This window comes from Corythoichthys intestinalis, chromosome 12 (genome assembly GCF_030265065.1).
Source record: "Corythoichthys intestinalis isolate RoL2023-P3 chromosome 12, ASM3026506v1, whole genome shotgun sequence".
NCBI classification, from domain to species: domain Eukaryota; kingdom Metazoa; phylum Chordata; class Actinopteri; order Syngnathiformes; family Syngnathidae; genus Corythoichthys; species Corythoichthys intestinalis.
This window is the reverse complement of record NC_080406.1, coordinates 33,604,526-33,631,404: the sequence shown is the minus strand read 5'-3', so window position 1 is coordinate 33,631,404 and position 26,879 is coordinate 33,604,526. Positions and strand designations below refer to the sequence as shown.

The window sequence follows — 26,879 nt, the reverse complement described above, 5'->3', positions numbered from 1 at the left end:
TCCATTTATCGCACGATAAATAAAAATGAAGGCGGTAATTTTTCCGCTGCGACTTACACCTGGAGTGCACGTGCGTGCGCGCGTGCAGCAGACGGGCTGTTAAAAGGATTCCTTGTTACCAACTACGCAAAATGCATCTTCGCTCCAGGTCTGGCAAAAATATAGCGCCGGAGCCAATCCGTTCCCATTATATCCTATTGTTCAACCTATACTGGCCGCGTCAGTGCTCCGGATTGACTGTGGACCATCTCCGCCGTGCCGGAGCCCGCTGAATGGTTTAGGCGATTTTCTATTTTTGCTGGAGACGCATCCGTCAAAATTGGCGGACCCAGGCTTGGAGTCAACAGCCCAGTGTCTTATTAAAGGTTTAAACACCAGCGAACATGGACGAAGAACGTCTCATCATGGAGGTGGAAAGTCACAAAGTGATTTATGATGCAGCAGATAATTATTATAAGGACAGCATTAAAAAGGAAGCTGCAAGGTGTCCTATTAAGTGTGTTTTTCTGGCAATGATATCAAACACACAACGTGCTGACAACTTTTGTTTTTATTAACACACGGTGCTAACAACACCTCAACCTGTCGCTCTCTGTAAACCGTCTGTCTCACTCCCGCATCACATGAACAAAACAACATCACTGTTGCGTGCGCTTCATTGTTACCGATTTGGCTGCTACGAACAACCTCGCTTTGACAACGGACAGCTGAATGGACATGATGAACATTGAGTGGCAAATTAAGAGCGCTGTGCATTAAACTCGTCCTGTTTATGAAAGTCGATTGTCACATGCTAGTGTTGTGCAGTAATGAGCAGACGTGACTTCTGTGGCGTTTGCCAACTTTTTTAATGCACGCACACACTAGATATCATGAAATAGCAAACTAGATGTGCTGGGTCCCATGCCATTGGCTTCGTGAGTCCAGAGTGATTATGGGACACGTAGTCCATATACTACATCGATGAATTATAAACCGCCATGACTGAATGGAAGCTAAGCAGGCCAAATCAATCCATACCAGTGACTATAGATAATGCTGCAAATATTGTTAATTCAGTACGTGACACAGATGGATTCGGACCACTAATAGGATGTTTTGCTCATGTAGTAAACCTAGCTGCTAAGAGAGCTATAGCAATCAACAGAGGCCCCGCCTCACTTTACAAACAGTAAAGATTGTTCTCAGCACTTTTATACAAAATTTCTTCAGATCAGTAAGAAGCAAGCACATAAATATTATGCACTAAAACGCATATTTATATTATGGTAATTTAATTTTTGCTCGTTAGGGGAAAAAAAAAAAAAAAAAAAAAAAACGAAACAAAAAACTTTTTTTTTTTTTTTTGTCCAGAGCATTAAATGTATTGAATCAAATCGAAAATCGTGTCCCCCGTATCGAAAATCGTACCGAACCGTGAGCTAACTGCATCGTTGCATCCCTATGGAAAACCATAGCAGAACCTATTAGGGGAAAAGTTTTCATTGGCATAAATGCTTGAGTTATTAAGAGGAATTTTAATTTTTTTCTTGAAAAACACATTTATTCTATGTTTCTGTGTGGTATTAATATTGTTGTCTTTTACTTAAGAGGCATGGTCTATTTTTAGTTGTGATTTCTTAAAAAGTATTTTTGAATTTAAGAGTAAACATTTATCGCATAAATGGGTGTACTTGATCTATTAATATACTGTATTCCCACTTTGTTATTGTAAATTGGTTAGAAAAAAAAATTGGGGGGGGGGGGGGGGGGGAATAATATCGCATATCGCAATAGTTTGAGATAACAAATTTTAGTGTGCGATAATTTTCACGACAGGCCTAGTGTGTAGTATGCTTTAGTAGATGATAGAGTGAGAGAAAATAGCCCAAAAGTAACTGTGTTGTAAAATCATGTCAGTTATGCTGTTTTAGACAACTGCAGACACAGGAAACAACAATAGGTTATGTGATATGCTGCACTGCACTGCTGCCCAAGTTTTCAAATATGTGAAAATCAGTCAACTATGACAAGCTCACTTGGACAACATTGGAGAAAATGTAAATATGCAAAGGTCAAAGTTAAACTGGGATCAGGTGAAAACATATCAAGAATGTGTATAAAATACAACATGATATTAGAATATCAAAATGCCAATTGAATCAAAACTAAAGCAAACAGAGAAAAAAACTGATCAATTTGAAATCAGTGAGCAAACATTTTAGAGAATCAGTAAACAAAAAATCTCATGACCAGTTTGACACATTTTTGAGGGTGGATACCAGCAAATCAATGGAACATATTTGTAATTTATAGGAATAAAATATGGTTTTTGGAACAGCTTGCATGGAACTGACAAGAATCTCTATGAACTTGGGCATGGTTAGTTTCATTTCCTTTACATTGGTCAACATTTACAAGTACAATATATTTAATAAGTATAAAAGTACATTCAGCTCAATGACAGCAAATCAGCAACAAAAAAATAATTGTTTATATCATAAGAGTGCTGCAGTTTGCAAATAGATTATTTAATAATACCATCTCCCATTTGTTCATTATAATTAGCACAATATATATTGTAAACATTGATTGAGGAGTGTTCAAAAAATATTTTTTTAAAAACCCTCAAGGTTTGAACTTTAGCGCCAATTCGTGGAGTGTCGCAAGGAGCTTGTCTTGGTCCTGTGTGGTGGACTTGGACCAGGCAAGTGGGAGGTGCGTGGCCACAGCGTGCCGATCTGAAAGGAATGACTGGATTTAAATGTTTTTTCCCTCCCAGAATCCATTTTTAAAAATAGTTTGTTTTCACACCTTGAAAGAACAGACCGCTGGGCTGCTTGGCAGCGGCCTCGGATACAGCCAGCCACACAACCGTGTCTGCACCCATGGCCTCCGTGCGGAGTTTGTTCTGCATCTTGGCGTGGAAAGATGGCATGGACGACTGCACAGCTACAACCCAGAAGAAGAAAGATTACACAAATTATTTAATTTGGTAACAAAGCTGCGATTAGTAATGAACTTGTTAGGTTTTGCAGACCAAAATTAGCAAAATGACCATAAAATGACTGCTAATGACCAACATAGCACCGTGTCTTTTATTTATTTATTTTTAAACTGTTTTTATTACGTTTTTTGTTTTCAGCAGTACCAGTGTAGAACATCAAACATAACAAAATGACTGACACAGATGAAATAAAAATGGGAAAAAAAAAAAAAAGCCATCCAGGGCTTGTCTGTAGTATACGAACAGAGGAATCACATCCATAAGTTAGAAAAAGTTTCCATTTCTCCTAGTATCTTTCACATTTTTCAGCTGAGTTTCTTAAGGAAAAAGTCATTCACTCCATAATGTAAATCTCGTGTATTATGTCCATCCATTCCGTGACAGTAGGTGGTGTTTCTTTTAACCACTTTCGAGTTATCGTTTTCTTGCTTGCAGTTTGCAATATCTGTAGGAGGTACCTGTCTCGTTTTGTAAATCCATTTGGGATATTACGCAAATAAAACATATTAAAACTTGTAATTTTGAACACAAAATCTTCTCAGAAACCATCGCTACAGTACATGTCTCCAAAAAGAGGAGATCTTGGGACACTCCCAGAAGATATGGAAGTGGCCCACGGATGAAATTCCACATTTCCGCCAACATTTACCATATTCAGAGTTTTTGCTTTGGAGTTCCTTTATTCTTGGTGTAAAAAAAAAATAAAAAAAAACGCATAGTATTCTTCCATGTGAATTCACGCCATAAATCAGAGCTAGATGTAGTTGCCGCTGTTTTACATATGTTTAACCAGACCTCAATGGAAAGTTCTATTCCCGCCTCCCTCTCCCATCTGAGCTTGATGTATGTAGTGGTGAGGTTTTTCATCCTGTGTAAGGCTAAATATGTTTTAGAGATTAGTTTTTTAGTGAGTGTGCCTCTTGAAGCATCCACAAAGATATCAGTCCTTCTCAAAAAATTAGCCTATTGTGATAAAGTTCATTATTTTCTGTAATGTACTGATAAACATTAGACTTTCATATATATTTTAGATTCATTACACACAACTGAAGTAGTTCAAGCCTTTTATTGTTTTAAAATTGATGATTTTGGCAAAAAAGTCAAGAAAAACCAAAAAACCCTATCTAAAAAAATGTGCATATCATGAAAAGGTACTCTAAAGAAGCTACTAACCTAATCATCTGAATCAACGAATTAACTCAAAACACCTGCGAAAGATTCCTGAGGCTTTTAAAAACTCCCAGCCTGGTTCATTACTCAAAACCACAAACATGGGCAAGACTGCCGACCTGACAGCTGTCCAGAAGGCCATCATTGACACCCTCAAGCAAGAGGCTAAGACACAAAGACATTTCTGAGGGAATAGGCTGTTCCCAGAGTGCTGTATCAAGGCACCTCAGTGGGAAGTCACCAGAAGAGGTGACCGCACCCTGAGAAAGATTGTGGAGAAGGGCCGATTCCAGACCTTGGGGGACCTGCAGAAACAGTGGACTGAGTCTGGAGTAGAAACATCCAGAGCCACCGTGCACAGGCGTGTGCTGGAAATGGGCTACAGGTGCCACATTCCCCAGGTTAAGCCACTTTTGAACCTGAAACAGCGGCAGAAGCGCCTGACCTGGGCTACAGAGAAGCAGCACTGGACTGTTGCTTAGTGGTACTTTTTTCAGTTGAAAGCAAAATTTTGCATGTCATTCGGAAATCAAGGTGCCACAGTTTGGAAGAAGACTGGGGAGAAGGAAATGCCAAAATGCCTGAAGTCCAGAGTCAAGTACCCACAGTCAGTGATGGTCTGGGGTACCATGTCAGCTGCTGCTGTTGGTCTACTGTGTTTTATCAAGGGCAGGGTCACTGCAGCTAGCTATCAGGAGATTTTGGAGCACTTCATGCTTCCATCTGCTGAAAAGCTTTATGGAGATTAAGATTTCATTTCTCAGCACAACCTGGCACCTGCTCACAGTGCCAAAACCACTGGTAAATGGTTTACTGACCATGGCATTACTGCGCTCAATTGGCCTGCCAACTCTCCTGACCTGAACCCCATAGAGAATCTGTGGGATATTGTGAAGAGGAAGTTGAGAGACACCAGACCCAACACTGTGGATGAGCTTAAGGCTGCTATCGAAGCATCCTAGGCCTTCATAACACCTCAGCAGTGCCACAGGCTGATTGCCTCCATGCCACGCCGCATTGAAGCAGTCATTTCTGCACCAAGTATTGAGTGCATAGCTGATATAATTGAAGGTTGAATTGAAGGTTTTTTTGTATTAAAAACACTTTTTTGTATTGGTTGGATGAAACATGCTAATTTTTTGAGATAGGGATTTTTGTTTTTTCTTGACTTTTTTGCCAGAATCATCAATATTAAAACAATAAAAGGCTTGAACTACTTCGGTTGAATGTAATGAATCTAAAATATATGAAAGTCTAATGTTAATCAGCACATTACAGAAAATAATGAACTTTATCACAATATGCTTTTTTTTTTTTTTTTTTTTAGAAGGACCTGTATAGTGGCACTCTAGTCCAAGTAGAAACTTTATCTAAACAAAAAGCCAGTAATACCTTATTCCCCAGAGAAGATGAGATAGGAATGTGAGTTTGTGGTTGGTCCATTTCTTTCGACCGAGCATCGTACGCGGGGTCACACCATGCAATCAACGTTCTAAATTGTGCAGCTTTATAATAATTTTCAAAGCATGGTAAAGCTATGCCTCCGTCTCTTTTAGTCAACTGAAGTGTAGCATACTTCATTCTAGGTCTCCGATGGTTCCAAATAAAATTAGAGATTATTCCATTCGGTAAATTGTTTAGCGTTCACCTCAACTGGGAGAGCCAGAAAGAGGTACAGTAACCTATGGAGTATAATCATTTTTATTAATTCAATCCTTTTATATAGATTCATTGGCAAGATGGCCCATCGGTTCAAGTCAGCTTTAATATGACCTGTAAGGGGAACAAAATTTTGCCTATACATATCATCTAGGTTTTTAGGTATACAGACTCCCAGGTATTTAATTACGCACCGTGCCTTTGAAGATTTTTTTAGGATCTGCTCTAGATTAATTTGCTTACCAAATTTCATGTTACTTAAAGAAAATGGTTTTCGGTGATTGTTTTAAAGAAATTGATAGATCACTGGAAGCTGTTAAATGACCTAGAAATGGAACTTGCAATAAAAATAGCAGAATTCTTGTGTCATTTTGGGCATGGCCCGGAACACTTTTTAGTAGGTCTATTCATGGTAGACATCTATACCAAATTTCATCTCATCTTTTCAAACTGTAAGTGGCTTCAAGGGCTGATTTTTTAAAGAAATTGATCGTTTTGCATAAACAGCCAAAATGACCCTAAAATGGACAATCCAAATTAAAATGCCAGAATTCCTGTATGTTTTTGGGGGTGGCTCCTTGAGACTTTTTAAATTTTTTTTTTTTTTTAAAAAGAGGTTAGGTCGTGATAGATAGGTCTGCAACATTTCATACCAATACCAGATTATCTTTGGGGCTGAATTTTCAAAGAAAACCAGGTCATGCTACTGACATCTGAAAATAACTACATGCAAATGTTGCTACAACAGTGAGTTACTTGATTTATAATTTCTTTTTGCTAGTCTTTTTTTTTTTTTTTATATCAAAATAATTTTTTTTAAATCACATTTGTTTGCTCCGTGTTGGTTTTGTATGTACCCGGTGTGTCGGCCCATCCCGGATGCATGGAGGAAAAGTGGATATCTTTGTTCTGTGTGGCCCATCTCTCGGTCAGTATGACCTGCTGCCTCTGCGCAAACACAACAACACAAAAATGTCAGCCTGAACCCTAGACTTGTTATTTTTTGTGTGTCGCCAACTTTGTTCTGAGCGTAGGCCATGGTGCCGTCAAAGGCTCCCTTCTCAAACTGCAGGTCGTCCACGTTGAGTTTCTGCGTTAACATGCCACCCGACGACACCGTCACCTGTCAAGACAGTGACCCTATCAGTGAAACAAATTTTGGGGGGTTCAAGGGAAACACATTAATTGAATGGGTGGGGAAAGATTATAAAAAGGTGTTATGAGTGTGTTTGTGGAAAGTGAAACTTGAGATGGCACACGAACCACTCGGGGATCCTTTGCCTTCTTCAAAGCTGGTATAAGTGCAGTGGTGAGGATGTACGTGCCTGAAATCAAGGTAAATGTTATAGCACTTTATTATTGGCAAAAATAGCACGTGCGGACTTGAAATAGTGGGTGCTGTGAGAGTCACACAGAAACAATTAAATGTCAACAAAAAAGAAATCTTATGGCACTTTTTTTAACAAATAAACTTAGTATTAATTTCACTGCACAAATGTACAAGTACAAACACTTGTGAAATTTTGGATATTATGCATTTGCCAATTTTTTCCCCCCTTGGTTTCAAAAGCTACAGGGAATTGATCAATGGATTGTTTGTTTCACCCTGTTTTGCTCAACTGTATTTATTGTAATTTAACTTACCCAACTAATATGTAATAATTTGTGAAAGTATTTTAGCCCAGAACTTTCCAATTTAAAAAAAAAACATGTACACTGAAGAATTAAAAATCTTAGATGAAACATTTTTAAAGTTATTATTAACTTAATACAGTATAGTAATATTAAAGTTAATATTACTATAATCATTTACTTTCTGGCAAAAATATGTAAAACCTTTCACAGTGCTGATTAACATTTTCCTGCAAAATAATTGGTTGGCACCTTTTTTAAAAATATAAATTTAAAACTTGAGAAAAAAAAACTTTCAGATTATTTAACTTTAATACTTAGAATGTATATATTAGAGATGTCCCGATCCGATATTTGGATCGGATCGGACGTTGATATGGGCAAAAAAATGCGTATCGGATCGGCCAACACGGAAAAATTCCGATCCAGACTTCCGATCCAGTCTTTTTTTTTTTTTTTTTAAGTCTGGTCCGTTCCGGGTTTTCCAGCGCACCGATTTACATAATCCGTTCCAGTTTTTGCTTCGGTTTCCCTAAAATCCCATCCGCATTTTTCAGCACACCTTCAACACACTGCATTTACATTACTGTCTCCCAATTTACCGAGAGACTTTATCAGTAAAAATGTCAGCTGTGTGGGATCATTTCACCTTAAAGGACGACAAAGACGAAGAGGCAGAGTGCAACATATGCCACAATAAAGTCAAGCGTGGTGGTAAAGCTGTAAGAAGTTTTAATACAACCAACCTAATCAAGCATTTAGCGAAATACCACCACAAACAATATAAGAAGTATGATAAGAAAACGGAAGACAAAAAGAAAAGTCCTACACAACTAACAGTGGCAGAAGCTTTTGCTATGCGTGACAAACTGACACTGGGACAGTCCCAAAGCCCAGGGAATAACAAGAGTCATTGCCGAAGAATTCATTCTGGATGACGAGCCATTATCTCTCGTGAGTAAAGACGCACCATCCAACACTTAGAACCACGGTACAACTTGCCCAGCCGTCATTACATCCTTGAGCGATTCGGCCGTGGAAGATTCAAGAACGATTCACAAACATCCAAATTTCGATTATTGAAATATGTCAAGTAAAGCGGAGCTAATACACAGCGCGGTCTTCGGGACGCAATGAGAAACGGACAGCATTGCCTCCCGAGAGTAAACATCATGCTTGTCACAGACCCCGGGTAATGCCAATGCTCAACTCACGGCTTTAGCTCAACTCATGCCGCTGGATAAAAAACAAGAATACCTGACTGCTGCTGACAGCCGCTACAAACTACGTCAACATCGTTTTACTGTAGATAATAGATATCATATGTATATAGAACTAGATGCAACATTGAACTATTGAAAACTAGTTGCGTTAGTAAACAGCCACCATCTTAAAGCAGGAGACTTCCCTAGTAGGCTGTTGTGAACCTTCCAAGCGAACCTAATTAACTTTTTATCTAAAATACTCAATCGGCAAAATCATGACTTGAATCTATCTTCAAAACAGTTTTAAAACTTTCACATGTCGAAAGTAGACAGAAGGGAAAATGTGGAATAACGGGAGCAATTTTAACAACTTTAACAGTTGATTCGCAAAATTAAATGAATTGAATGTAGCTTAAAGCTGCTGATACAGAATGGGGACTTGAGTATTTTATTTACTGTTTTAGAATGTTAACTTGATACTGAAAGTCATTTATTTAAACCTGAGAGACTTTTTATACAATTTTTGTAACTAATGCACGAAACATTAAAAGCATCTGATAGCTTGGGGGGTTGTGGGATTTTCCACAGAGGTTATTTGTGTGTTTTGCTTTTTTAAGACAGTTTACAATATTATTTGCACGTTTTACTGACTGACTATGCCATTTCTGTTTGTTATTTATAATGTTTTGTGTTTGTCACTAAATAAACAGGTCAGTTTCTTGTTACCAACCGTTGTGTGTTATTCAAACTCACCTAATTCAGCTGGCTAGTTGTTATCAAGAGTACTAAAACCTTTTTCAACATGAGTCTGACAACTAAGTAAGGAGGCTAAATAACTTTAAACTTCAACACATGCTCAGATAGGCCGGTATCGGTCAGTATCGGATCGGAAGTGCAAAAACCTGGATCGGGACATCCCTACTATATATACATTTTTTATTTTTAAAGTAAAAATCAAAGACAATTTTATAATGTATTTTTACCTCCTCTAACAATTCACTAAGTCCTTGTCAATTGCAACTAGTGTTTTACTCACCGAGGGTATTGGTAGCAAAGTTCTTCTCTAAACCTTCTTCTGTCAGTTCGCGCTGATTGACCATACAGCCTGCATTGTTGATCTGGTGACATCAAGGACACAGCTATAGTAGAAAGTAAACACTGGGGATGTGTGCGACTAGTCGTTTAATTGCCTACTCATAATTAAACATTTTGTATTTTACTAGTCGGTTAAACGCAGCATCATGCATCTTGAGCCCCTTTCGACGCTGAACTCTGGTTAACTCCAGGTAGCCCTTATGTCTGAAAGCAATTTCCTGGGTCAACTGACACGGAGATGACACGGACATCAACCGGGTCACATCCTAGTATACTGTCCGGGACTTCACCAGGACGCGGCATGCATGAATTCCCCGGTCGCCTTGCAAAGACTGATGACGTAAATATCATGGCGGACCGATTGTCATTTCCTCTTTCGTCGCAGTAAGATGAAAAGCGGTAAACAAACATGGCAATTATCAACATGGCATACTGAAAAGATAGCAAAATAAACTGGAAACCTAACGAAATTAATCTGCTACTGAATCTTAGAACCGAGGTAGAGCCAGCCCATCGTCCATCTTTGGAAATGTGTGGTTTATTTTGTTGCTGATGCCGACCAAAAATGACGTAATTTTAGAGTTATAAAATCCGCCAACACGGGCCAAGTCTGAAAGTGTCCAACCCAGGGAATTCACGGTAAATCGTCCCATGTCTGAAAGCCATTACACGGGCAAATCCTGCGTCACATTACACGGGAATTTAGCGGGATATAAGTCTGAAAGGGGCTTTGGTCTTTGCACTTCTGCCTCTTTGTAAACAGGCTGAGCAGCATATGAGAGAAATGCCCCCACACATACACGTAGGAGGGGGCAGGGACAAAAAGTTTGGGTAAATACTGGCAAACGTATCAGGAATTTCTTTCTTTCAATTGTTTACCTTTATTCTGTCAGTTTTTGTTACATCAATAGAATTAAAATAAACAACTTGTCCTGAACGTTTGGGCTAAAAGAGCTGGTAAATAGACAAAACATTTTTTGCATTTTAAAGTTTTTATTTAATGTATTAATTGGCGAGTTTTCTTGCTTGTCAACTAGTCAACTAGTCACTAATAAAATCAGACAGTAAACACACACACAAGACTCTTACCAGCACATGAAGGTCATTACTCTGGGAGAAACTTTGCGCAAACTCCCACACTTGTTTTGCGCTGGACATGTCGACGATGTGGACGTGAACATTCTGTGATGAAAGTAGGGATGTGACAAAATATCAAAATGGTCATATATCGTGATACTTTGTATCCCAAAAGGTTATCGATATGCTCCTGCAAGAATCGAGATATCATTTTAAAAAGGTGTCAATGTCTTTAAAAAAAAAAAAAAAAAAAAAAAAAAAAAAAAAGGAACCAACAAATTGCTACCAAAATCTTCCACCATAATAGCGTCTCAGTTAACTCTAAGGCTTCATTGACTGTGCTCGACACCCAATCAATTTAGACTGGGAACGTTCGTTGATTTGAAACCAGAGCATTCACAGTCATTCTGTCCGATTTTTAGGGCATTTACAGGTCACTTGCTGTTCATTTTAGGGCATTTCCAGGTCATTTCCGGCTGAGTTTGAGTCACTGCCTATTCATTTGGGTGATTCCCAGGTCACTTCCTGTTTTGTAACACAAAATAAACAAGTGACCCATAAAATACCCCAAAATCAACAGGAAGTAACTGAAAATCAACAGGTAAATGACCTTCAATCAATGGCCCAAAATTACCTCATTACCTGGGATTGGCCGCCACTGACGGCCATAGACGTTCAATCCGTTTGAAGTGGGAGGGATGGCAGCGAATGAACATGAACATTCGTTCATTCGCTGCCACTCTCTCACTTCAAATGGATTGGACGTCTACTAGTGATAAAACTCATTCCAATTCACAGCAAAAGCTTGTTTTTCTGTTTATTGGTTGTTTTTAGAATATCCTACAATGATTTCATGACCAATATATCGATAATCGTTGTATCGCCATATCGTCGGATCATCGTTATTGTGAGCTTTGTATCGCAAACCATATCGTATCGTGAGGTATCAAGTGGTTCCCACTCCTAGATGAAAGTCAATAAATGTTGCCACTAAAGTGGTAAATGAACACACGTGTCTCACCTGGTTCTTACTGAGCTCCACAATTTCCTCCTTGGCAGCTTCTGCTCTGCCCTTGTTACGACACACCATGTGCACAACTCCCCCTGAAAATTGACGAAATAGGCCTTAAGTAACACTCAAGTGCGAAAAGGACACAAGGCATCGAGTGTTGTCACGCACCCCTGTTAGCGATTTCCTGCGCGGTGGCTTTGCCCAGGCCGCTGTTGGCGCCCGTGATCAAGAAAGAGCGGCCACTTACGTTCACATCCAGATCAGACGCTACAAAACTCTTGGCGGCCGCTTCGTAGCCGCTCCTGTTTAGAGTTCACATAACAACGTTCATATAGTGTCTTAAGCATGTTTTTCTTCTTTTTTTTAATTAATTTTTTTGTCAAGACAATTTAAAAGCATTTTTTAAAAATTAAAAATCTTAAAAAGGTACGGATTAAAAAAGACTCAAATCTGCAGCTATGGAAAAAAATTTAACGTGCAAAAATGTTTTTTCCCCCCCAACAAACTTCCTCCATTTTTTTAAATCTGGGGAAAAAAAACAAAAAACAAACAAACAAACAAAAAAAACTGGGAGAAACAAAAATTAAACATACAACTCAGATAGCAGACCGCCGTAGAAAAGATGTTGGATCAACATTGCGCTGTCGATCTTATATCGTTGAATCATCGTCACTTTTGTACCCTCAAATATTTTTGTTTCAATGTTGAAATCCTTACAAACCCTAAACGTCATTTCGATGATTAATAATATTGGAACAACGCTGAGTCAATGTTAGGTTTTCGACCAAAACGCCCGCTCATCCATAATTCAATGACTTTTCGATCATATTTCCCGGTCAATCATAAATCAACTATTTGTCAACATTAGTTGGTAAATGGTGTTAAACTTGTATAGTGCTTGTCCACCTTTCAAGGCGCTTTACACTACATCGTGACACAGCACCAGTATCTTGCTCAAGGATACTTAGGCAAGTTCATCAGGGCAGAGAATCGAGCCCACATCTTCTGGGTTGGGGGACAACTACTCTACCACTGAGTCAAGCCATTCCCATAGTTTATGAACCATAAAACAATGTTAATCCAACCATAGCCTGACATGCCATAGAACAATGTTGTTTCAACATCACGACGTCCAAAATTTCGATGTCAACCATACTGGGGATTTTGATGGAAAATCAACGTTTATTCAATGTCGGTCTGCTATCTAAGAACAGATGCATAGCAACATTTTGGGGGCTTTTTATTTTCCTTAATAAATATGATGATCAAAATGCTAAAAGCATTTTTAATTTGATTTTGATTTGTTTTTATATTGTGCATACGAGAAAAACAACAGACAGCTCTTAGACAAAAAACTAATAACACTAATAGTTCGTTCATTTAAAAAAACGGTTTATTGATCTATGTTTTTTTAAAACCTGAATATTATTTTTCTTTGGATAAAACAGTTAAAAAGTTATAGTCCGCGTATTCTTTTTGTTGGCTAATAGTGTTCTACTTTACGTTAACCTGATATCACCCCAAAAAATCATTGCGCAATTATATCAATAGTTCTTATATATAAACATGAACAATTGGCACAGTGTACAGGTAGACAGCAAGTTTCTGCCAATCCGCCAAAGGATTTCGTCCATATTGTTCACTGAGCAATATCTAGACAAGCAGAATTGTCAAGATAAGTGCAAACCATTTATCTGAGACCGTATGAATAATGTAAAGTACCACAGTTCTAGAGAGACGTGACAGAAATACTGAAGTACCCCACCCTCTCTGGTCCCCACTTGTAACCTAATCGAGCCGTTACAAAGTGTATTTATTTTAACTTACTTGGTATATTCTTGTAGTCCTTTCATAAACCACACTGCGTTCCTGTACATTGACATGTTTATCCCCAAAAGTGACAACCTCTAACACTCGTAGGAATTACCACAACATCAAATGTTTACGTTTCGTAAAGTCCAACTCAATCAGGTTATGTAGTGACAGTCGGGAACCGGAAGTTCACCTTTGTACCCGTGGTCGCTCACAGCGTCTCTCTGAGGACCGTAGAGGAACTGTCCACTTCATGCTAGATGGGGATTCGTAAACAAATATACTTCAAATTTTGCGCTATCATAAGTATGTATGTTTCGAGAGAATGACGAGGAATTACTGGTTTTCGCGCGGAAGGATGAGCAACGATAGTTATGCGTACATCTGCCGCCATCTTGGAACGGTACTACGGGACTCATTTGGGCATGAAACACTTGTGACTTGCACTGAATTTCGGCTCAAAGTGACCCACTGGAAAAGAATTTAATTTTTTAACGATAACATTTTTGGCATATTTTGAACGTAATAATTGTTCTTGGAAGACCGGAACTGACTAAAAGTTTTAAAAACTACTTTAAAACTACAAGTCCCAGCATACATTGCTCTACGCCACTACCTGTTTTACTACTCGTCTTGTCGCTTTTGAAGTTTCACGTGGCGGATAAACGGCTTGTCAGCAGGCTCATGAGACATTAATTTTAAAGAAAGGTACGCTAAATTTTACGGCGTGAAACAGCGTGAAACCGAAGTTTAATGCCAGAGAAGCGGACGAATTACGTTAGCGTGATAGCTAGGCGAGTGTACCTGTCGCCATGGTAACGCACTCCTCTCACCGGCTCTCGTTATATTCTCGTTAAATTTGGTTTTGGTCAACAATTATTTCTTTTTTTTAATGCAAATAATATTAGGTTTTTCATTTTATCCATTTAAACCTCAATCTCATGCCTTGAATATGACCACAAATGAACTGATAACACGATACATTATCAGAATTTGAGACAAGGATAGCTTGCTAGACAGGCAGGCAGACACCAAAAACTTTTATTAGTTTTACTGTGTGGCAACAATATGCTACAATAGGAATGAAGCCCAGTGTAACATAATAAAAGTAAAAAAGTATGTTGCATTACAACTACACTTAACAAGTTAGTTCAGTAAATGTAACTTGGGTCCATGTAGCAGAGTATCATCACAATCCACATGCAAATCCAGCTGTTGCAACTTGACCAACAATGACGTCCTTTTTTGTCCTTTAGCCGGGATGGACGACTATGACGTCGTGCGTCCGATCGGAGAGGGTGCATTTGGGAAGGCCTACCTGGTGCGACCCAAGGCCGCTAATCGTGATGACGCGCCGTGTGTGGTCAAAATGATCAACCTCGCAAAGGTCAGTATCCCAGCGATACACACATGCTGACATTTCTACATACCATTAAATTTCATTTCTGTCCATTTTGATTTCATGTATGCGTGAAGATGTCAAGCAGGGAGAAGGAAGCGGCGAAGAAGGAAGTGGCACTCCTGTCCAACCTGGAACATGCCAACATTGTAGCCTTCATCCGCTCCTTTCAAGGTGTGTGTGAGCGAGTGAGGTTGTGTTCCAGTCTATGTACGTGTATCATGCATTTAGACAGGGGCAGCCTGTGCATCGTGATGGAGTATTGCGACGGAGGAGATCTGATGATGAAGATCAACATGCAGAAAGGAGTCTTCTTCACTGAGCAGCAGGTAATGACATGCAGACACTTCATTCAAGCTCATACAAAATAATGTCTCCAATCAAAATATAAATAGATTGCCTGTTCAGTCGGTAAAAGTTTTAGTGAATTCACTTTGCATTATTTCTTATGAGAATTGTCTGATTTGATTTCCTATTTGACTTATTTTTCATTCATTATCATGTTTTTTTTTTTTAATCAGATCCTGGCTTGGTTTGTTCAGATTTGCCTGGGCCTTAAACACATTCACGACAAGAAAATTTTGCACAGAGACATTAAAAGTCAGGTACTGTGACATCAACAGAACAATACCAAGCAGAAACTCCATATTGAAATGCAGTCACAGTATTGCAAGACACACGACTACTTTGTGTTGTAGAACATTTTCCTAACGGAGCGAGATGTCAAAATTAAATTGGGCGACTTTGGCATCGCAAGGATTTTGACTCAGTAAGTTGGTGCCACCCACATAGACACAAACACACTGACACAGTGGACTGAACATCACACAACATGTATGTGCATCTTTGTGTGCATGTAGCACTCTGGAGCTGGCCAAGACCTGTGTGGGGACCCCACTCTACCTCTCTCCAGAGATCTGTGAAAACCGCCCCTACAACAACAAAACGTACGAACACACACAACTAGCTCAACAAAATATGATGATAAGGTGGTGTACGTTGTGCCTTTTTGTTTGTGCAGGGACATCTGGTCTTTGGGCTGTGTCCTCTATGAACTCTGCACTCTCAGACATCCAGTAAGATAATTACAATATGTAACACAGAGGCTCAGCAAATATCACTCTTGTAACACACATACTTAATCAACAAATGTAAAACACATTAGACTTACATTAGACATATTGTCCAGTTTGAAGGCAGCAGCCTGAGTCAGCTGGTCAGTAAGATCTGCAGGGGGCGCTACAACCCCGTGCCATCTCGTTACTCTTATGACCTTCGACAGCTCATCACACATCTCTTCAAGGTCATAAATAAAATTTGTGTTACGCGCTATTTCTCAGAGCATGCTTGCGACACATAATTGTCCTTTTAGTGAACTTGTGTTGTGGTCAGGTGAACCCTCGCGATCGTCCTTCAGTCAGCTCCGTCCTCCAGCGTCCTTTCCTCAACAAACATGCTCCGGTACAACTTTTTCTTGGACGACTCATTATTTGAATCGTTTACAAGCAGCTAAAACAATTTTTACATCCAAAAAGAAGATATTATACTATGTGTGTGTTTATTGTGTGTATGCAGGAGAGTAGTCACAAGCACAGCACACCGCCTGCTCACGCATATAAACCGACAACAGGTAACACCCACCTACAGGAGTTGGACAAAATATTGGAAACACCTTAAAAAATGAACAAAAACTAATTTAATATGGTGTAGGTCCGCCTTTTGCGGCAATTACATCCTCAATTCTCCGAGGTATTGATTCACGCAACTTGTGAATTGTTTCCAATGGAATTTTAAGCCATTCTTCAGTTAGAAATACCCTCTAACTCATTTAGAAACGATGGCGGTGGAAATCGACGTCTTAATTGAATCTCTAAAACTGACCATAAATGCTCAATAATGTTGAGGTCTGGGGATTGTGCCGGGCATACGAGATGCTCAATTTCATTAGAATGTTCATGCCGTTCTTTAACAATTATGTTCAATGATTATGATGCCGAAATGTTAGGTGTTTCCATTATTTTGTCCAACCCCTGTACATGACACTTCAAAACTACACATGTAACATCCTTGCAAGAAAAGTTTACGGTATTAAATGTAACAGAAAAAGCATTCAAAACATTCTGTGAAAATCAACAAGTTGAACAGATGGCTCATATGGATCACACATTTAGACAAATGTAACGCGAGACCCAAATGTGAAATAATTAGAATACACACAATGCACAACTGAAGCAAACATGGAAAGGATATGTTAACACATGTAACATGTTTAATGTAATACTATATTTATTTAAACATGTGTAGTGCATGTTAATTCGATGTAACACATGCTAAAAAACACAAGACATTAAAAACAACTACAATTACACATTCATATACAGTGCCCTCCATAATTATTGGCACCCCTGGTTAAGATGTGTTTTTTAGCTTCTAATATTTTTTTTAATTCAAAGAATATGGGACCTTAATGGAAAAAATGAGAAAAATCCAACCTTCAATACAAGTGCATTTATTCAGTGGGGGAAAAAATCCCACATAAAGAAATAATTATTTGACATCAAATAATGTGGGTCACAATTATTAGCACCCCTGGTGTTAATACTTTGTACAACCCCCTTCGGCCAACAAAACAGCACCTAATCTTCTATAATGTTTCACAAACTTGATTTTGTGTCTGGTGAACCATTTCTGTGTAGATTTGGCCATATGTTTAGGGTCATTGTCTTGCTGAAAGACCAAGTGACGACCCATCTTCAGCTTTCGGGCAGAGGGCAACAGATTTTGATTTTGTTGGGACCGTGTGCTTTGGTCAGATGAGACCAAGATTGAGCTTTTTGGAATCAAAGCTTAGTGGGTCTGGCGTGCCACGAAAGATGCGCATGCTGAAAAGCACCTCATACCCACTGTGAAGTAAGGGGGTGGGTCAGTGATGCTGTGGGTCTGTTTTGCTTCCAAAGGCCCTGAGAACCTTGTTAGGGTGCATGGCATCATGAATGCATTGAAATACCAGGACATGTTAAATCAAAATCTGTTGCCCTCTGCCCGAAAGCTGAAGATGGATCGTCACTGAGTCTTTCAGCAAGACAATGACCCTAAACATATGGCCAAATCTACACAGAAATGGTTCACCAGACACAAAATCAAGCTCCTCCCATGGCCATCTCAGTCGCCAGACCTTGTTTTGTTGGCAAAAGGGCGTCATACAAAGTATTAACACAAGGGGTGCTAATAATTCATTCATTCATTTTGATGTCAAATAATTATTTCTCTATGTGGGATTTTTTCCCCACTGAATAAATGCACTTGTATTGAAGGTTGGATTTTTCTCTTTTTTTCCATTAAGGTCCCATATTATTTGAATTAAAAAAATATTAGAAGCTAAAAAACACATCTTAACCAGGGGTGCCAATAATTATGGAGGGCACTGTAACTCAAAGAAATGTAACTCGTATTTGCATCACATTTAATGTTTTTTAAATGTAACACACGAGACACTTGTGAGACAAACTTGTTTATGTCGTATGTAACACACAACACAAAGACAACAAAAACTGAATCACATAAATTGGATTAGTGTGACACATTCAACTCTTGTACCACACACGTTCAATATAGTTATGTAACAGATGTGATACATACAAAGAACAAGTGTAACAAAGGCAAGGCAAGGCAAGGCAAATTTATTTATATAGCACAATTCAACACAAGGCAATTCAAAGTGCTTTACATCACATGAAAACCATAAAAATCACATTTAAATCAACACAACGTAAAAACCAAGACAAAAGATCGCATTTAATCACAGAATAAAAATAAATAAATAAAAATAAAACAAAAATAGAAATAAAGCAAAAATTACTACTACTAATAATCATTGAAATCAGCAATGGAGATAAGCACAAGAGGAATAGAAGGCAGGTAGATTGAAATATATAGACAGTTATGGATATGCAGTGCCAAACAAAAGCGTTTTTAGCCCTGATTTAAAGGAGCTAACAGTTTGAGCATACTTCAGACGTTCGGGTAACTTGTTCCAGAGGTGAGGAGCATAATAACTAAATGCTGCCTCACCCTGCTTGGTTCTTGTTCTTGGAACATGCAGAAGACCCGTTCCAGACGACCTTAGGGGTCTAGATGTCTCATAGGAATCTAACAAGTCAAGCATGTATTTTGGTCCAAGGCCATTAAGTGTTTTGTAGACGAGCAGTAGTATTTTATAGTCTATCCTTTGACTCACTGGAAGCCAGTGTAGCGATTTCAAAACCGGTGTAATGTGGTCCAGCTTCCTTGTATTTGTGAGGACTCTGGCTGCAGCATTCTGTACTAGCTGCAGCTTCCTGACTGATTTTTTATCAAGACCTGTAAATATACCGTTGCAGTAGTCCAATCTGCTGAAAACGAATGCATGCATAAGTTTTTCCATGTCTTGTTGAGTCAGAAGCCCCTTAATTCTGGTTATATTTTTTAGGTGGTAATAAGCGGATTTAGTGACGGACTTTAGATGGCTATCAAATTTTAGGTCTGAGTCAATAATTACGCCAAGGTTTCTGACTTGATTTGTAGCTGTAAGTGACATTGTGCTAAGTTGGCTGCTTATCTTTGACCTTTCCTTTTTTGGCCCAAAAATGATCACCTCTGTTTTCTCCACATTTAACTGGAGAAAATTCTGGCACATCCATTCATTGATTTGATGAATGCATTTACTCAGGGAGACTAAGGGACTATAATCATGTGGGGACACAGAAATGTACAGTTGTGTGTCATCTGCATAGGCGTGATAGGAGATGTCATACTGTTCCATTATCTGAGCTAACGGAAGCATATAGATGTTAAATAAGAGTGGTCCAAGAATTGACCCTTGAGGGACTCCACAAGTGAATTTGGTTCGTTCTGACTGATAATTTCCGATTGACACAAAGAAATCCCTATCATGTAAATAGGATGTGAACCACTGAAGAATAGTGTCAGTAAGCCCTACCCACTGTTCCAATCTGCTGAGTAGTATGTTGTGATCAACCGTGTCAAATGCGGCGCTGAGATCCAATAGTAGCAGAACAGATGATTTGCCTGCATCGGTATTCCGACGAATATCATTTAGGACTTTGATAAGCACAGTCTCGGTGCTGTGTTGTGGCCGAAACAAAGAAATGAACTCAAATTTAAGACAAAAAGTAACACATGTTAGAAGCGGGTAATATGTTAAATATAATACTGTAGGTAGATAGCTGTAGCACATGCATTAGTAACACATGCATAACACTCATGTAGCTGTTGTCATGTTGTGTAGAGATAAAGAAGAAGTGCAAAGCGCCTGTGAAAAAACTAGCTGTCAAGCCAGAATGGCGAGTGTGCAGCCCTGTTTACTACCCGGTAATAACTTACACGGCAAACACTGCAAAATTACATTGTGAAATATATGAAGTTAATGTATTTTGTGAGAACAGCCCTCCCGCCGAGCAGTACAACCTTTTCAGCCTGCAGCAGGAGACGCCGCGGAGGAGCCCGACAAAAAGTGAGTTCAAATACGCCAATTGAGTTTTTTGCCACTCTGAGCAAAGTTCGATTTTTTTTTTTGTGTGTGTGATAAAGGCTTGGACAGTACAGACAATACTTTGTCCAGTTGGACGCCTTCCAACGGGTTGACATCTCTCCTCCTCCACCACCTCCCCCTCATCCTCCTCTTCTTCCCTGTGAGCCATTTGAAGAGTATGTCGCTCCTCCGGTGGAACCTTATCAACTGTGAGTAGGCAACACTAGGCTAGACACATTGACTAATCTGAGTAGAGATTTGTGTACGTCGCCCTCAAGTGGTTGGCCGCCATTACTGAGGTGTTTGCACACCTATAGCATCTCAGCATCAGTCAATGTAAACAGTAACGTTAGCTGCTATTGGCTGGGTGCTGCAGGTGGCACACCTCAGCAATGGCGGACAGGGTACTTCCATTTGTTTTGCCCGGATTTATCTGTCCCAGGTTGCTTTTGCACACACGCTAACAACGGGAATGATACTGCAATTGCAACTTATTATACAGTACGGCAAAAAAAGCATGTCCTCAAGGTTACTCATGTAACTCGTTTGCGTTCAAGGGTGGCAGCAGCTCGTGAAGAGTATCTCCAGAGGAGGCAAGAGGCTTGCCAATACAAGCTGAGGGCAGAGAAACAGCTGGTGAGCAACATCATTCATCCCTTAACTATTTGGCTGCCATTAACGACGATAGACATTCAATCTATTTGAACTGGGAGGGCTGACAGCTTACGGCCAACCTTCAAGTTCAATTGGATTGGATGTTTACTAGTGATAAACACATTTAAATTCACAGCAGAAGGATGCAAATACACATTATTGTCTTCTATCATCATCTATAGCAGTGAAAGAGTTAATTAAATCAATTCCCTGGGCGGAATTACTATCTGGTTAGGGTCTACGTCCTAGTACGGCGGAGAGCTGCCGGCCAGCCGAAGCGTGGCAAGACGTGCAACTGCATGAACAAGAACAAACACTTGCATGCAGGAAACAGGATGGCCAGCAGGTAATACCTATGAAAATGGACGAGTTCTACCTAACAAGGACACCATAAATGTGTTTATGTTTGTATAGGAGTACCTGAGGCAGCTAGAGGCCATCAGACAGCAATATCAGCAGGACATGCAACAGATGAGGATGAGAGCTGAGGCAGAGGTACACACTCACACACCAGTGGGGGATGCAGATATTTCAAATGAGTTCAAAGTGTGTCCTTCGGTGAGGGTTTTGAAACAGTGGAGCGGCTTGGCAGCACCAGCTGCTCGGTAGGGAAAGAAACTAGACTGCCAGAAGTCAAGCCTCCAAGCACAAGCAACTACAATAGACCCTACTCACATGACGTCACAACCACGTCTCCGCGCCATATTGTCCGTCAGCTCGTCGGGTTTAAGCATTACCGCTACGTAAATTCCTCCTATTATGGCGTGTTTATCTGCTAGTTAACATTAATAATCAAAATGGTGAAGGCGTGTGTGGCGGTTGGTTGCAATAACAGAGAAGATAGACGGAGAGACTTGAAGTTCTACCGTATTCCGAGAGACCCGGAGACGAGAGCTAGATGGATTGCTGTAATTCGACGACAAAAATGGGCACCAAACGATCACTACAGATTATGTAGTAGTCATTTTATATCTGGTAAGATGCATTTAATAAATATTTAGAGGGTTTTGGGCTGACAAACACAATTAAGATCATTGCGAGGCTAATCGCCGACAACATACAGTTTCAGATTCAAGATGCTTATTTTTTCCACCATCATTATTTTTTGAATAATATTTAGCTGGTACCAAGTGAAAGAAGTTAAACAGGTGTGTCCAAACCTTTCGCAAAGGGGGCCAGATTTGGTGTGGTAAAAATGCGGGGGGCTACCTTGGCTGATTTACATAGAACAATATATTTAAACAAATTTTAGCAAGCCCTTCTGTGTGTCACATTTGCTTTATAATTTTCTTTAATTCATAGTTTCAACAATCTCGTCTTTGTGGCGTTCTCTTTCGACACTCGGGCTCTTGCGAAATACTGCTGCTGTGAAATTAAACTAGCTTCAAGTTGCTATAATTTCTCGCTGCGTATCTTCCCTGTAATGTTGTCGTACATGTCAGCGTGTCTTGTTTGGTAATATTGCGTCACATCGAACTCTTTGAAAACAGCGACTGTCTCTTTGCAAATGAGGCAGACACAGTTCTTGCGTGTTTTATTGAAGAAATAGTCCAATATCCACCTATCCTTGAAGCGTCGGCCATCGCAGTCAACTTTTTTTTAATTGATTGTCGCCATTTTAGAAAATTGGAAGTAAAGGGTCACACGGGGTAATGTTGCTTAGAGTGCTGCTCTTAAAGTTTTTCAAACTTTCGTGAGAATTCGCTGATTTTGTGTGGACAAGATAGTTGTAGATATCAGAGTAGCAGATGTCAGGCAGAGAGGGCGAAGACAGCGGGTCGAAAAATATCGATTTAGGCATCAAATATGGATCTGGCGAATGGATAGACTGAAGCTTTTCCAGATAACGCCTTTTATGTAACGCATCCAATGAGTTTACAGCATCTGAAAGCACCGGGGTTTCCATGAATTGCACTATAAATTGCATGACAAATTGAAACCATTGAGAATATGGATAAACACTGACGGACAATATGGTGGCCGGATACAGCGACACGTCATTCTGTGACGTTGGTGAGTAGGGTCTATAGCTTTCTGGTATGCAAATCCACTTGTTCACATTAAGTGGGGTAGCTTGGTCTCTGCTTGCTTCAAAGTCAGTAATGGTGTGAGACAGGGAGGAATTCCCTCACAATATTTGATCAATGTTTACATGGATGACTTGTCCAGCCGTCTCAATATGTGTAATACTGGTTGTGTTGTAGGAAGCACTGTCATTAACCATCTTATGTACGCGGATGATGTGGTGGTGATCTCCCCATGCAGTGCTGCCTTGCAGGAATTACTCTCAATACTTACTCTCAGTGGTGGTTGACGAAATACTTATTTGCCCCACTGTATATCCATCTTGCCTCTTCTGTCCTCAGGTGTTTTTTTTGGGCTAAACAGAGAAAATGACCGTCTCTAAGGTGCTAGTTACATGATCTGTTAGAAAAATAATTTTGACCCATTATAAAGATATTTTTTTGTTCATTTCATTCATTTTTTGTTTTGTTTTATTGCTTTACAACTTTTATAGACAACATTTTACTGGCAAACTGTTAGTAATAAATTCATATATTGAAAAGTCAATCTTATGCAATGACATTTTAGGCCACCAGGGAGTGCTATGCCCCCAGATCCCCCTTAATCAACGCTTATGCTTAGACCGCCAGAGACGCAGAGTGTTCGATGGGCGGGATAAACCCAACCTTTTAGCCAATGTCGTCGTGTTTCGCTCTAGTGGAACAATGTACTTTCAATTCTGGATACGCACAGCTTCCAGACTATTTAAAGCACTGAACCTGCGCAAATAAATGAAAAGCAACCCGCATGTAACCAGTGATGAGAAGCTGATTCTGAACAAATGTTGAGCGCGTTGTAGCGCATATTTAGTCAGTGACATGTACACACAAGAGTGCGCATTTTATCACTTATTGACATTTTGGGGGAAGCAGTCATAGGGGAATAAGCACAAAGTACAAATATAACAAACCTGCGATAGTACCCACATGGGTATTCTGTGTGCATTAATGTATCGTGTGTGTTTGCTCATCAGCCGCCACACAAATGCGACACATTTGTGTTGGACAAAGAAGCGCTGCCCTGTAGTACACACCCCAAAGAACAACAGTTTCAACCTGTGCAGGTAAGAACCAATATTACTCAAATCAAAGCATTTATTAGTGAAGTGGGGTGTTCATTTTTACGCATGTACAGTATGTACTCTACCCTCAACGTCAGCTTTACAGATATCATGTGTTATGCAGGACATAGAAGCAGCCTTGAGGAAAATCAGGGAGGATAACAGAAAACAGAGGAGAGACCTGAATAAGAAACACAACAACCAGGTGACCTGAAGGACACCAAATTCCGCTACGGGCTGGACCATCTTGCCTCTCAAATCCATGACTGTTCCCTGACAGAAGGGAATTATGTTCGAGATCCGTCTGGACCAGGACACCTCAGAGGGGGAAGACGAAGTGAAAGAGGCGGAAGAGGTCGGGGATTGGGCTAAACCGAGGAGGGGGTGGAGCCAGGGACCACCTAAGACACTGATGGACGCTCTAGTGCACTTGGACGTGGACTCCAGGGAGACAATGGACATTCAGCCAGGTCAGAGTTGTTTTCATCTGAAATTTGTGGACATAATCCAATACAGATGTGAAGCAACTATCGGAAACTGTGCTTATAATGAGTTCATGTGCTTGAACGAACGTTGTTGATCTGCTCAGGTGAGGAAGACGAGGAAAAAGAAGAGGGAGGTCGTCGACAGTGGGTACCAGAACCCCCCAAGTCCTTACTGGCTGCCCTGGCCCAGGCCGAAGCCACGTCCTCCACGGTGGACTCACATAGCCCAGGTTACAAATCAGCATTAGCATGACAGCAGTTACCAGCACCAACTTTGAACTGGACTCACTTTCACGCAGACCCAGATGAGAAGGACGACGATGAAGAGGATGAGGACTTGGTGACTGACCATCGGCGCTTGGAACCGAGGTCGGATGACGACGACACGTAAGTTGAAACATGGTAAAGAATTGGATTTTTAACTCGATTTGACGGTGATAGATGTCCAATCATGTGGCTCTCTGCTGTGAATTGAAATGACTTTTTCACTAGTTGAAGTCAAATCCATTTGAAGTGGGAGGGTGGCAGCGAATACACTTTCAGTCATTCGCCAACCCTCCCATTTCAAATGGATTGGACTAGGGTTGTTCCGATCATGTTTCTTGCTCCTGATTCAATTCCAATCATTCCCGATAATTTTTCCCGATCATATACATTTTGCCAATGCATTAAAAAAAAAAGAATAAAACTCGGACGAATATATACATTCAACATACAGTACATAAGTAGTGTATTTGTTTATTATGACAATAAATCCTCAAGAGGGCATTTACATTATTAAAATTCTTTCTGTGAGAGGGATCCACGGATAGAAAGACTTGTAATTCTTAAAGGACAAATGTGACTTTGTATATTGTGACTAAATATTGCCATTTAGTGTATTTGTTGAGCTTTCAGTAAATGATACTGTAGCCATGCCCAAATGCATGATGGGAAGTGCCACCATAACTGTGCGTAGTGCTACCAATTTATATATCTTCTCTGCGTTGGGAAATAACACAGGGTGTTAAGAAAAAGATCAGTTACTACCTTGCTTCCCCACATTGCTTTCCACGATATTTTTAATCATAGGGAAAGGGATTGTAAGGCTTTAGCCAATTTAAAAAAGGCTCCAAAGGCTTCCAAAATTCACTCTACTCATTTTACGCTGCCTCTTAGCTCTCTATATAGGTAAAACAGCGCCATTACAGATTGAGCGCGACAATGCGTGAGCGGGTTGTGCAGCGCATGCATTAATTGCATTAAATATTTTAATGTGATGCATATTTTTAAAAATTAATTACTGCCATTATCAGGATAAATTTGATAACCCTACCTTAAGCCAAAACTAAAGACTCTGGATGAGTGTAACATATTATGTCTGTAACGTTAAATACAATTAGAAAACGATTTAATTAAAAAATATATATATATTAAAAAAAGGCATGTCCGATATTTTTTTGCCGATTCCGATACTTTGAAAATGACGTGATCGGATCCGAGCGATCAGGACATCTCTAGATTGGACATCTACTGCCGTCATTTGAAGATAATAAGTTCATTGAAATGTTAACAATTTTCCAAGTACCGTCTGTCAACTTATTGACGGCCAGCTGAGTTATATGTATAGTATTCACAGAGAATGTGCTGTCGTAGTTTGTAAAAGAAGAACATTTATATTGAGAGCACCCAGCCAAAGAGTTAAGTTACCGCTTTCTTGTCTTTCAGTAACTTTGAAGAGTCGGACGACGAGCTAAGGCCGCCGCCGTCCGACTCCATGAGGAATTTGTTTGTTGTCGCCGATGACGACGACGATGCTAACAATAACGCCGGACCAGTGGCGTTGGACGGCGGCCATCCTGGAGAATCCCCAGTTTGAGACTCATTCAGTATTCGTGTTGTTTCTACAAGCAGTATTTGAACTGAAAAAGATGACGCAATCTATCTGTTTGCACTGCCTACAAGATTGCATTAAAATATATTTAATACAGAACATACAGATTTGTTTTTGACTGAGGTGCCATTGGGAGAACACACAATCATTTCCAACTCTTTGACGG

General features: G+C 39.8%; 2 protein-coding genes across 7 annotated transcripts; one reads left to right on the top strand and one right to left on the bottom strand.

Moving 5' to 3' along the window:
* Positions 1-1,295: 1,295 nt before the first annotated feature.
* dhrs12 (dehydrogenase/reductase (SDR family) member 12) lies at positions 1,296-14,042 on the bottom strand. 3 transcript variants are annotated; one of them, XM_057852605.1, is made up of 11 exons: positions 13,989-14,042; positions 13,842-13,904; positions 12,005-12,138; positions 11,846-11,928; positions 10,837-10,929; positions 9,689-9,770; positions 7,079-7,140; positions 6,834-6,938; positions 6,673-6,763; positions 2,794-2,931; positions 1,296-2,720 (listed from the first exon to the last, which is right to left on the bottom strand). In XM_057852605.1, the coding sequence occupies exons 2-11, from the start codon at positions 13,901-13,903 to the stop codon at positions 2,608-2,610; spliced, it is 963 nt and encodes a 320-aa protein (XP_057708588.1). In that variant the 5' UTR covers position 13,904; positions 13,989-14,042; the 3' UTR covers positions 1,296-2,607. The 3 variants fall into 3 exon arrangements, with proteins under 3 accessions (XP_057708588.1, XP_057708587.1, XP_057708589.1); XM_057852604.1 differs by having other exon boundaries at positions 13,842-13,989; XM_057852606.1 differs by lacking the exons at positions 13,842-13,904; positions 13,989-14,042 and adding an exon at positions 13,664-13,835.
* On the top strand, positions 13,833-26,793 carry LOC130927077 (serine/threonine-protein kinase Nek5). 4 transcript variants are annotated; one of them, XM_057852599.1, is made up of 23 exons: positions 13,833-14,051; positions 14,905-15,035; positions 15,125-15,221; positions 15,279-15,376; positions 15,569-15,652; positions 15,746-15,816; positions 15,908-15,994; positions 16,069-16,123; positions 16,237-16,350; positions 16,440-16,508; positions 16,623-16,677; positions 20,335-20,417; positions 20,492-20,559; positions 20,637-20,786; positions 21,135-21,213; positions 21,467-21,577; positions 21,646-21,726; positions 24,269-24,358; positions 24,480-24,560; positions 24,636-24,825; positions 24,945-25,070; positions 25,140-25,227; positions 26,548-26,793. In XM_057852599.1, exons 2-23 carry the CDS (start codon positions 14,910-14,912, stop codon positions 26,696-26,698), a joined length of 2,154 nt encoding a protein of 717 aa, XP_057708582.1. In that variant the 5' UTR covers positions 13,833-14,051; positions 14,905-14,909; the 3' UTR covers positions 26,699-26,793. The 4 variants fall into 4 exon arrangements, with proteins under 4 accessions (XP_057708582.1, XP_057708584.1, XP_057708581.1 ...); XM_057852601.1 differs by lacking the exon at positions 13,833-14,051 and adding an exon at positions 14,223-14,356 and having other exon boundaries at positions 15,590-15,652; XM_057852598.1 differs by lacking the exon at positions 13,833-14,051 and adding an exon at positions 14,223-14,356.
* Positions 26,794-26,879: the final 86 nt, after the last annotated feature.